Source organism: Hyperoodon ampullatus (genome assembly GCF_949752795.1).
Source record: "Hyperoodon ampullatus genome assembly, chromosome: 13".
Classification (NCBI taxonomy): domain Eukaryota; kingdom Metazoa; phylum Chordata; class Mammalia; order Artiodactyla; family Ziphiidae; genus Hyperoodon; species Hyperoodon ampullatus.
Window position 1 is genome coordinate 18,857,179 of NC_136926.1, and position 12,138 is coordinate 18,869,316.

At 55.0% G+C, this 12,138-nt stretch overlaps 1 protein-coding gene across 3 annotated transcripts in view; it reads left to right on the top strand.

Annotated features, from left to right (window-relative positions):
- SSH1 (slingshot protein phosphatase 1) overlaps positions 1-8,456 on the top strand; it is a gene marked incomplete at both ends in the record, with an annotated part of 56,510 nt that extends 48,054 nt beyond the window's left edge. For all 3 annotated transcript variants that reach the window (XM_079717856.1, XM_079717857.1, XM_079717855.1), the window contains 3 exons: positions 1,132-1,332; positions 3,387-3,930; positions 7,230-8,456. In XM_079717856.1, the coding sequence (XP_079573982.1) occupies positions 1,132-1,332; positions 3,387-3,930; positions 7,230-8,456 (1,972 nt within the window). The remainder of the gene's footprint in view (positions 1-1,131; positions 1,333-3,386; positions 3,931-7,229) is intronic.
- Positions 8,457-12,138: the final 3,682 nt, after the last annotated feature.

A 12,138-nucleotide genomic window follows, 5' to 3' on the forward strand; every position in this document is an offset into this window, starting at 1 on the left:
ACACCTCTTCTGCTTTGCACCCAAGTCAAAGCTCCATGATGTAGGACCAAATCTTAGTTCCCCTGGGTTCCTGGGGGATAGACTTTGGCAGTCCAAAAAACCCCCTGAGGTTTGAGGATGAACTTTTAAGCCTGGGGTATAGGAAATGAGCCTGCTCTCACCGAGCAGGTGTGCTGCTTCTAATGTAAATAGGCAGGCTGGCCGGCCTGCTACCTCCTGTACAAATAAACTTTCACAGGTGCAGCCCTCCCCAGCCTGGTGCCCCTCACCTTTGTGAGCAGGCGAAAGCTAGAGCAACAGTGTTCCTGGCCTTGCCGTGTCTGTTATATCAGCCTCTCCTGGGCTGGTACCGTCTCCCTACAAAAAGCCTATCGGCCCATCTGTTCCCTTTGGCTTCTTTCTCTGGTGGCCAAGTCAAGTGCTGCGGACTCATGCTGGCTCCTTGACCCTCCTGTCTGCCGAGGCACTCTCTCTGCCAGGGGCCCGGTGGCTTTCAGTTCACTGACCCTGTTTCTCTACAATAACCTGCTCCCTGTCTCCATCTGCTCTAGCAGCTGAGTGAGTAGCTTGTGCAAATTATCCCTTTCGCTGCCGGGTTGCTTCCTGCCCAGGGGGCTCTGATCTCCCGGCAGATCCCAGCCACCTGGGAAGGCGCCCAAATGGGGAGCTTTCTCTCTGCAAAACTTGGCCAGGCCAGGCCAGATTGATCTCGATTTCCCATTGTATGCTAATTGATTTTGCAGTGAAGTTATCTCCTACTGAGGGTGTGTGGATGTCTGCTGCCTAAACATCAGGACCTTGGAGGGTTTGGGCAATGAGATAACTTAAGTGTTTTAAAAAAAGATCCAGGGGCTTCCCTGGTGGCGCAGTGGTTGAGAGTCCGCCTGCCGATGCAGGGGACGCGGGTTCGTGCCCCGGTCCGGGAAGATCCCACGTGCTGCGGAGCGGCTGGACCCGTGAGCCATGGCCGCTGAGCCTGCGCGTCTGGAGCCTGTGCTCCGCAACGGGAGAGGCCACGACAGTGAGAGGCCCGCGTACCGCAGAAAAAAAAAAAAAAGATCCATTGTGCCAGACCTGAGAGAATGCAGTTGTATCAACTTTTGCCCTCTCCCCCCACCCCCACGGCTGCAGGAGGAACCACTCCAAGTGCCTGGTACATTGCAAAATGGGCGTCAGTCGCTCTGCTTCCACGGTCATAGCCTACGCGATGAAGGAATTTGGCTGGCCCCTGGAGAAAGCCTACAACTACGTGAAGCAAAAACGCAGCATCACACGGCCCAACGCGGGCTTTATGAGGCAGCTGTCTGAGTATGAAGGCATCTTGGACGCCAGGTGGGTGCCTGTCTGCAGGGAGGAATTGGCAGAGCCGAGCTCCAGAAGCCCTGCCGCCCAGCCGGCCGGGGCTGCCGGCCACATCCCAGCCGTGCTCCCGTTTGGCCCAGCAGTGGCTTCCACAGCCAAAATCCTGCCTCTTGGGGTTGGGGGGAATCGATTTGAGAAAAACAACGATTGTTTGGGGTTTGATTAGTGGTTTCCAGGAGGGATCTGTGCTTGTTGTGTTGGCACGCACGTAAAGCTGTTTTGCAGCTGGAGGGAGCAGCACGGCTTCTAATCCAAGGCAGGACTCCGTGTGAGTCTCGGCCCGGGGCTGCCCCGTTTCCTGCGCACCTGCTCTGTGCCAAGCCCGTGCCAGGCTTCACTGCAGGGCAGCTCCAGGGACTGCAGAGGCAGACCCGGGCCCACCGCTGATGAGCTGGTAGCTCAGGGCAAGCTCATCAATCTTCCCCGGCCTCAGTCTCCTCTTCCGAGTTAAGAACTAATCCCCCTGATAGGATTGTTGTAAAATTTCCACGAGCACCATGCAGCTGCTTCGCTAGACCCGGCTCATGGTCAGTGATGACATAGCTGCTTTGTAATTCTCCACCCACCCACCCCACCATGAAAAAGGTCTGCAGAGGACAGGGGGTCCCCCATTTATGGGGAGTAAGGAACTGACGCTGGAGGTTATGGTGTCCCATGTCACACAGCCAGTGGGAGGCCCAGGGATTGGAGGGCATGCCCGGGTCTGTCAGCCTCTGGGGCTCCCGTGCAAGGTGATCCTGCGCCCATGGAGGGGTCCCCCAGTGACCCCAGGTGGATCGCTGGACTTAGGGACTCACTTTCCCCCTGTTCCTTTTCTGTTCAGTCTGTTCAAGGCCTCCCTGGGTGGTTTCTGCCTGGTGTTGTGAGGAGGCCACAGGCTAAGTCCACCAGCTTCTTGGCCACGTTTGGGGAAGCAACTGGCGGGTCTGGAGAACAGCTCCGGACATCTCTGGACTCCTTCACTGTCAGCCAGAGAGCGGCTGGACAGGTGCTCAGGCAGGGCCGAGGGGGACGGTGGGGAGGAGGAAGGGGCACATCCTGCTCTCGCCTCCGGTAGCCCTTCAGTCACTTGCTGCCATCAGGGGTTTGCAGGCTAACCAGGGGTTGCCGGGCCAGGTTCACAACAGCACAGCACTGACCTTGAATTATAGCCCCGTCTGAGGGCCCTCTTGGCCTTGCCCGGAACGTGCACACACAGCAGATGGCCGTGAATGACCGTGTTGCTCCCTCGCATTGAAGAACAAACCCTTAGTTTGCATGTCCTTTTATGTTTACTTCTTTCTCCTCTTAACCGTCACAACCCTGGGATGTTGGTGATCCTCTGAGGTTAGTGGAGGTGACTCATTTGCCTGATTTCACTCTGAGCCTCTTTCTTCTTTTTTTTTAACCCTCATGTTTAAAAACTGTGTCATAAAAGTAATAACACAGCATTAGAAGACTTATTTTAAAAACTGACCTGTAATCTCTCTGACCTACACAAGTATTTCCAATTTTCTGGCATCTCCCCAGCTTTATTCAGGTGCATTACGTGTTTACATGGTCACCTTAGTGTGTATAAGTCTTTATCGACTCTCTACTTTGATCCGCGTTATTTCCCTACGACATAAGTAGGAGAGGATTGGGTTTCTTATTTGACAGATGGGGAAACAGAGACGGAACATCCGTGGCATGACCCGGTTCACCAGGAGATCTGGGACACTAGGACCATGATAGGATTTCAGGTCCAGACCCCCTCCCCATGTCTGCGACATCCTCATCACATGACAAAGTTGTTTACGTGATCCCACGTGGATCATACGTGCGGGATGCCATACGTATGGGAGCCATGATGACTTAGGGTCCTAAGGCTATTTCCGTCATTCTCGAATTTCTTGGGGATAAATGAACCGAGAGAGGCTTTACCCAGGTGAGCCCCTGGTGTCCATCCGAGCCTTGGACTGCCCCTTGCTGGCTCCCCACACCCTTCCTCCCAGGACCCTTGGGCACTGGCGTCTGCTGACCTTCCTCTGCCTTCCTTCCCCCAGCAAACAACGGCACAACAAGCTGTGGCGTCAGCAGCCTGTGGATGACCCAGCGGGGCCTGGGGACTTCCTGCCGGAGACCCTGGACGGCACCCCGGAAGCCCAGCCGCCCTGCCCGGATGCCACCGCCGAGCCTGGGTTCCCGGGCAGCGGGGCCCCCGGGGGACCCGCTCTCCCCTGCTGTCTCCGGCGACTCTCAGACCCCCTGTTGCACTGCCCCAGAGACGAGACGGGCGGCTGGGTCCACCTGGAGGATCTGGAGAGGGATGCTCTGCTGGAAGAAGCCGCTCAGCCGGCAGAGGCATCCAAGCCGGCCGGACACCCCCCAGGAGGTCCTGGACTCTGTGAGAAGGAAGTGAGGAAGAAACTAGAGTTTGGGAGCCCCCACGCCCGGGATGGCTCATCGCCACAGGTGGAGGAGATGGAAAGGGAGGAGGCCCCGGGAGCAGGGAAGTGGGGGCAGCCCGTAACCGAGCTCAATAACCTGCTGAACTGGGAAAACCTAAATAACAACAACAGCAAGAGGAGCTGCCCGGACGACTTCGAGGTAGGCCTGGGGCCGCGAGGGGGTGGCGGCAGGCACGCCATTTCTGCCCCGGGGGCAGCCCCCCCAACAGCTGCCTCTGCCAGCTCAGTGGGTGGTTTTCCGCGCGATTCTACAGGCCAATGGGGATGGTGGATGATGGAGGACCCGGGACCCCTGGGGAATGGTGATCATCCCCATGCCCTCTTCACCCCGGTGCCTCATTCACATCGGAGGCAGCATTTCAAAGTTTTTTTCCTTTTTTTTTATGTAAAACATAAAACATATAACTTCTGGGAATTTCCTGGCGGTCCGGTGGTTAGGACTCCGCACTTCCACTGGAGGGGGCCCAGGTTCGATCCCTGGTCAGGGAATTAAGATCCCGTATGCCACAAGGCATGGCCCAAAAAAAAAAAAAACCCACAAAACATATAACTTACCACCCAGCTTCAGCCTTTACCAGTGTATGGCTTTTCTTCCTTTCATCTCACCCCCATCCGCGTTCCCATACCCTGGATTATCATGAAACAAATCAAATCCCAGATGTCGTTTCCATCCCAAATGCTTCCGTTTATAATCTAACCATAACACCATTGCCACCTTGAAGAAGCCGACATCATCAAGTATCTAGTCTTGCAACTCCGACTCTAATGCTTAATTAACTCCAGCAGTCCCTTGTAGCTCTCATACTTGGTGGGTTATTTGCAACAGGGCTTTTGTCTCAACCTGGCACTTGCTCAGAAAATCAAGAATTCCTCCAGCCTTTTTCCTCCTCCAAGTGGCCCACGCGTGGAGGCTGGTTTCGTGGAGGGACGTCCTCTGTTAGCCTGGTCTTGGGTTCTGCCCTCGCTCTGCTGCTGGCTCGCCCTGGCCCGGGGGCAGGAAGCTTCATTTCCCGTGGCCTGACCACCCACCTCCCGGGCCAGCTGTGATTCTCCAGTGAAGCACTGGGGAGGCAGACAGAGGCATCCCCTTGTACAGAGAGTTCGCCATCATCACGTTATAATGCAGACAAAACTGGGAAGTGAAATCTCCCGTACTCCAAATCAGGACCCAGATTCCAAACTGAATAGTAAGTACTCTCGAATTTCCCTCACCGCTCATCTTCCCTTTAAAGAGCAAGTGCCCATCAAGATAGATGATATAAAACCTCTCTGTCTGGGACAGTGGTGCCTCGGTTGGTCCGAGATGACGTAGCTGTGAGTCGTAGAATGGGGACCACGAGAGAAGCCTGGATAAGAAGATAAACGAAGGACCCAGCCTTCCTTTTCTGGCCAGAGTGTGGATGGGTGACATTATCTAGGGAATAGGACCTAGAGACAAGCATCCATTCACTTGTTCAAGTTGTGTTTATTAACTCCGGGGCCAGGTTGGTGAGGGGGTACAGCTGTAAGGTAGCTCAACACACGTGGTCTTACGGGGAGATGGGAGGTAAACATGTAAGGATGTAACACCTGTGTGTAAAGCATACAGGTGGTGCTCGGTGTGGTGGCCCAGGCAGGGTGGGAGGGGAGGGGGTGAGGCGGAGCTGGCTGCGCAGAGAGCCAGGAGGAGAATCTTCTGGGCCCCAGGCCCCTGAGGGTGGAAAGCTTGGCCTGGTTGAGGGGCAGTGGCTGAGGCACAGTTGGACAGGTGGCTGGGCACGCGGGGCCTTGGGGCATGATGGCAGGGCCCTGCGCGTTTCCTCCCAGGGCTCTGGGAAGCACGGGAGGGCGTTAGGTGGTTGGTGACAAGGCCCCTCTGGCAGTGGCCTGCGGGCAGACTGATGAGGTGAGATAGAAGCCAGGCATCGGAGATGGGGGTGGCTCAGAGGATGGGACAGGGACCGAAATGCACAGCTTAGGAGGCATCCAGAGACAGGGCCCTCGGAGGGCGGGGACTGTCTTGCTCGTAGCCCCTGCGCCCAGTGCAAGGCCTGGCACAGGACAGGCGCGCTCCCTAAGTAGGAGCTGGATGAATGAATTCCCTCCTCCCTTGTCTCCCCATGAGCTCTGAAAGGTCCTCTCAGATCTCCCACTGTGGTAGATTTCACCACAGTTTAGAAGGTTAGATTCTAAAGGTTTTAGAAGAAACAAACATATAGACACTTTGGTGAAAGCTTCAGGAAAATGTCTGTGTTTGGGCCTCACCACAGGGGTGACCAAGCCCCAGTGGTCGACCTGGAAACCCGCCCCAGGAATCCTGACCAGGATAGGGTCCCGCAGGAGACCCGGCCCCCTACCTGCCCCACCAGGTGCTCTCCACATGCCCCCTTGAAAGCCTCCAGGAACCAGGGCTGGGTTTCCCCTTGACTCCTCCAGGACTGGACCGGACCCTGACTCCTTAGCTTGCGGCGACCTCGGGCTGCCACACAGGATGGTATGAGTCCCTGACAACGACAGAGGGGCAGGGAGAAACCTTTTACCAAGAAGGCTTGGTTTTCAACCGCCTCAGGAGTCTCACAGCGAAACAACTCGCAAGGGAAGAGAGTCATCCTCTTGCCTCCACTCCTGCGGTTCTCGGCTGGGTCTCGGCCCAGAAGAGCAGCCCTGGTGCCATTCGATGGGCGCGTGAGGGAGTGAGGGCTTGGCCTGCCCATCAGGAGGAGGGCGGGGTGGAGAGGCCCACGTTGAGCTCACGGAGACCCCCAGTGACCAGAGGCAGGGTGTTTCTTGGGAAGTGGTGCAAACGTGCTTTCCCCTGGTGTATGAAACCCCCACCTCTGCCTGGCTCCCTCATCGGGGCCGTGGGCACCCGTGTTTGGGTCTGTATTAGAGTCTCTCCCGAACCGTTTCTGCCCTTTGCCACCTCTCTGTGAAGAGCACAGTTAGATGGTGGTTCCTTGGAGCCATGCTCTGTCGTGCCAGACAGGAAGGGTTCTGTCTTCAGGCTGCAGACTCCAGACCCTTTCTGAAAGGGAGACACAGTTACTGTGCCAGAAATGTTATTTCACTAATTCTCCCGAGGCCTTGAGGGGAATGGGTGAGGCGAAGTCACTCTGGTTTCCAGGCAACACCAGAGCGCTGGAAAGGGTCATTTGGTGCAAGTGGCGGAGGCGGAGTTGAGAAGGGAGGCCCTTGGAGGCCCTGCTCCTGGCCATGTGGCCGAAGGTTTGCCCAGGACTGTGGGCTCGTAGCTTCCGGGAAGTTCGATTCAGTGTCTCTAACCCATCCCTAACCTGCATTAGTCACGGCCATATGGGTTCTGAGAGGGCTCTATCCCAGCCCCAGCTGAAGTGAGAGCACTGCCAGCCCAGTGCCCGCCCCAGCCCCTCCTCCTGCCCTCCTTGTATTTTTCGGGCTTCGGCTTGGGTCGCGCCCTCACGATGTTCTTGTCCCTTTCAGCATGATGCGATCTTTGGGATCCTTAACAAAGTGAAGCCTTCCTACAAATCCTGCGCCGACTGCATGTACCCTGCAGCCAGCGGGATTCCCGAGGCCTTTGGGGAGCGATGCAAGAACCCCGGTGCTCCCGCCATCTGCACCCAGCCCACCTTCCTGCCTCACCTCACGTCTTCCCCCGTGGCCCATGTGGCCAGCAGGTCCCGAGCTTCAGAGAAACTGTCCTCTGGCCCAACCGACACTCCCCCCTTCCTACCACCAGCAGGCTCGAGGAGGCCAGACATCAGTGGCCCTGGGGCCGGGGCTGCCCCAGATCTACCAGCCAGCCTTTTGGAACCTTCCAGAGACACTCACAAAGTCCTACCAAAGTCCCTCCTTTTGAAGAATTCTCACTGTGTTAAGAACGCCCCCAGCGCGGAAGTAGCGAAGGACGACGCGCCGCCCAAGAAGGATCCGAAGCCGGCCAAGGACCTGCGGCTCCTGTTCAGTAAAGAAGCCGAGAAACCGACAGCCAACAGCTACTTGATGCAGCACCAGGAATCCATCATCCAGCTGCAGAAGGCGGGCTTGGTCCGCAAGCACACCAAAGAACTAGAAAGGCTGAAGGGCACGCCGGCCGACCTGGCGGCCCCCTGCAAGGATGGCCCCACCAGCAGGCTGGAGGCCAGCATCCCCGAGGAGAACCAGGACCCGGCTCTGCCTGGCCAAGCCCAGGGCGACGAGAAGCCCGAGGCTGGCCCCCCTCCGTCAGAAGGAGCCCCACTGAAGAGCCCCCCACTCTTCCTCTGCCGCCCAGACCACGCCAGTCACTTCTCAAAAGACTTCCTGAAGACCATCTGCTACACCCCGACCTCATCCTCCATGAGCTCCAACCTGACCCGGAGCTCGAGCAGCGACAGCATCCACAGCGTCCGCGGGAAGCCCGGGCTAGTGAAGCAGCGCACGCAGGAGATCGAGACCCGGCTCCGGCTGGCGGGCCTCACGGTCTCGTCCCCGCTCAAGCGCTCTCACTCCCTCGCCAAGCTCGGGAGCCTCAACCTCTCAACGGAGGACCTGTCCAGTGAGGCCGACGTGTCCACCGTGGCTGACTCCCAGGATGCCAGGTTGAGCGAGTCTTCCTTCTTGCATGAGCCCCCAGTGGCCCCCAGGAACCCAGCTGCAGCCTCTAAACCATCAGGGAAATCTGCCCTGGAAAACTTGAAAAGCCCTTCGTGGATGAGCAAAAGCTGACCCGCCTTTGGCTGCGTTTGGACTTCTGTGATCCCTCCTTTAGTTTCACTGTGGATTTCGGTCCGCCCCTTCTGTCTTGATTTCCTTTAAACAATTGGCGTTATCCTTACTTTTCCTCCCCTCTTGCGGCAAAGGGGAGAAGAAACAACAATACCTAACATACAGCACAAGAAGAAAGGGGAGCATTGGTTTTGTGGCCTGGGAGAACCAGCAGCTGTTGACCAGTAGACTCTGACTCCAAATGAGGTGTTTCAGGTGCTTCTCGGGTGTTAAGAAGAACATTTATACAGCGATGCACACACATCAAAAATCCTCTGGCACAGGGCTTCCCTGGTGGTGCAGTGGTTAAGAATCCACCTGCCAATGCAGGGAACACGGGTTCGAGCCCTGGCCCGGGAAGATCCCACATGCTGCAGAGCAACTAGGCCTGTGCGCCACAACTACCGAGCCTGCGCTCTAGAGCTCACGCTCTGCAACAAGAGAAGCCATGACAATAAGAAGCCCGCGCACCGCAGTGAAGAGCAGCCCCTGCTCGCCACAACTAGAGAGGCCCGTGCACAGCAATGAAGACCCAACACAGCCAAAAAACAAAAAATCCTCCGGCACAACCTGCAAAAGAATAGCTGTGGCACTGGCATCGCCACCATGGCACGTGTCCTAGCTCATTCAGGCCCTTCTGGGGAAACTCGTGGATGGCAGTAGAAGTCCTACCTCTGATCCTGCTCTGCTTTTTATTTTTAAACTCCAATAATGACCAAGGTTCATTCCAGGGAAAAATGCTGTGTCAGAAAAGATTTTTCCAAAAGAGAACTTTTTGTTGTGTGGTTGTCAGGACCCCAAAAAGTATTAAGACTTTTAAGGTGCCTGCACCAAACACTGCTAGTTAAAGTGACTCGAAGGCATGAATGCTGTTGTCAGACCAACTCCAGGGTGAGTGGAGGTCCTCTGAGCAGTTGACTTGCCTGTCCTGGCGCGTTGTCACAGCTGAGTGACGTGTGTCTGGCTGGCCCTGGGGTGAGGTGGGGGGAAATGTGTGTGGGGTCCTCAGTTGTTGCTAAAGGTCAGTCTTCAGTTGTCCCCCATCTGGAGAGAAGGACCCACAAAGTATCATTGAGTCTTATCTGCTGCGGAACCCAATGCGGTCGTGTTGTGGTTCGTAGTGTCTGGCGGGGCCGGGGATTCTGAGATGTGGGTCACCCCGTCAGGAGCCCCAGCACTCAGGTTCATTAGGTCACATGTACTCATGTTTGGGGAGGAAAAGGAGATTTCAGCAGTGAGGAACGCTCAGTCACTCTCAAGGAACAACTTAGCAGCAGCTTCTCTGAGAAGTGGGACTGGTGGAAGCCTTGGCAGATGTTTACAGTCGCCCCTTCCTGCGGTGAGAACGCTGCCTCCTGTTTCTCTGCGGCTCTTCCCAGTGGGCAGGACAGCACGTGGTCCTGAGTGGCTCTGGGAGTAGTCCCTCTAAGGATCTTGAGTGGAGGGAGTCCTCTGATGTTGGCCGGCAAGACAGGATGTTAAAATTTTTTGGAGAGAGAGAAGAGGTCGGTTACGTTTAATTCAGGGGTCAGCAAACCATGGTGTACGGCCCCAAGAGCTAACTTTTTTTTTTTTTTACAGTTTTAAGGGATTATCAAAAAATTAACAAATAGGCGACAGAGACCATGTAGCCTGCAAAACCTAAGCTAGCTACCTTGCGATCAGGCTCTTTATAGAAAACCTTTGCCGAGCCCTGGCCAGCGAAACTAGAAATCCTTCAAGGGCCAGCTAAATTCCAAACGTGGGTAAATGAGTTGCCATCTTACGTTGGTCAGAACTGGGCCCCCAAGAATAGCCCAGGCAGGTTCTTCAGGAAGAAGGCTAGTCCGTATTTCAACTAGTGGGTAGAGTTTTTGCAAAAACCCTCTCTCCGGAAACTTTTTCTCCCTGGCCTTATTTTTTTTTATTGAAGTATACGTTATTTTACCTTATCGGAATTGGTTTTCCACCACTGTCAACTGAAATCAGCTTAAAAGGTGATTATCCACTTATTCTGGAAAACCCAGTTGGGTTTCCTCCTCTCTCTCAGCCAACAAGAGCACAGTCTCAAAAAAATATATCAGGTTCAGTGTTTTGCCAAATTAAATTTCATATGGTGGATCAACTTTTGTGTCAAAATAATCCTTTAGATTTGATGATGCCAGGCTTATGTTGGTTTTTTAACCATGCCTGGGTGTTACATATTTTTGAAGACCTTAATTTTGAAAGCCATAATTTTTCTTATCCAGTTAAAGGGTGGGAGGAGGATTACGAATACTGGTGGGTCTTTGGCTTTTGGCAGAGTCACCGTTCGTTGTCAGGAGCTAGTCTATCAGTAGCTAAGCAGACCAGGGCCCAGGTGCCCATCATCAGAGCAAAATGAAGCATTCTTGATGGATGACACTGTAGCCTGGAGAAGAGGGTGAAGGTTTTTCTCTGAGACCCAGATCAGTGGCGCACAAACATGTGGCACATTGCTATTTTAAATGTTGTACTAACAAGACAAGAGCATCCTACCAGGCTTGGAGGCACCTTGGCAAAGACAGATTCATACCGGTCTCTGAAAAGAAAGCTTACACCATAAGCTGTGCCACATCTTGACCAGTGCTTCATCTGTAAGCTTAGCAGATGGGGGAAATTCCGAATGTAGGCGGCAGTGGTTTACGCTGTGAAAGTCATTGATTTTGGTGACCGCCATCTTCGTGGAATGCCTTTGTTGAACTAGGCGAGAACAAAAACTTTCTACATCAGCTCAATACCCTGTGAATTCAGCTGCATTTCCTCTTCCACCTCACCTTTCCCTCACTCGCACTCTCATTCACATGGCATGCCAAAATTAGAGTGAACTCCTCTAGGTCTTCTTCTTGCATTGATACAGGGAGGTCTTCTCATCAAGTTTTGTTGAGTCGAAGAGGAGGAGTGGTCACAGAGAGAGGGGAAACCGTGCTGCCCTCTGATCGGGGCTTGACCTTGCCGATTTCCATGTCTTTGTCTTGTAGTTACTTCAGGGCCTTGGAGCAATGTGCATCATTCCATGAACTTCTTGAGAACAAGGTTCTTGCCCCCAGTCTCCCCTGCCTCTTTGGTCTCAGTGCAGGCACCAGTGCCAACCTCTCGGCTGCCAGACAGCTCTCTGCTGGGTGGAGGCACCCGGTCCATCAGGCGAGCAGGTTACTCTGTCCAGCTCCCTTCCGCTCCATCCCACCCTCTCCAGCTAAAAAACATTCCAGCCCTTTCTAAAGCCTTTTCCCTCCTGGATAAGCCCAGAGGATGCCTGGGATGGAGCCAAAGAGGCCATAGAACTAACATCATCAGGACAACCCTGTACGTTGGCACTGTGCACAGGTGCCACCCCAGGAGGCTGATGGATCCCGTGCTCCCCTGGGGCCCCTGCTCCCTGGTGAGAGGAAATGCTGTCATTTAGTCGAGAGCATGTGAGTAACCTCACCCAAGGTGTCCGAAGAGCGACTTGCTGTCTGTTGGCTGGAAACGCTTGGTGCCAGAACACATTTCCCAGAACCCTGCTCTGGCTCGCCACCCGGCAGGGCTTCCCCGCACCCACGCGGCCGGCACAGTGACGGCCGCCCCTTCACCTCCGGCAGGGGAGCCAGGCGGGCAGGAGATTTGTGACATTGGGACAGCGTGGTGCAGGGTCACCGGCTAC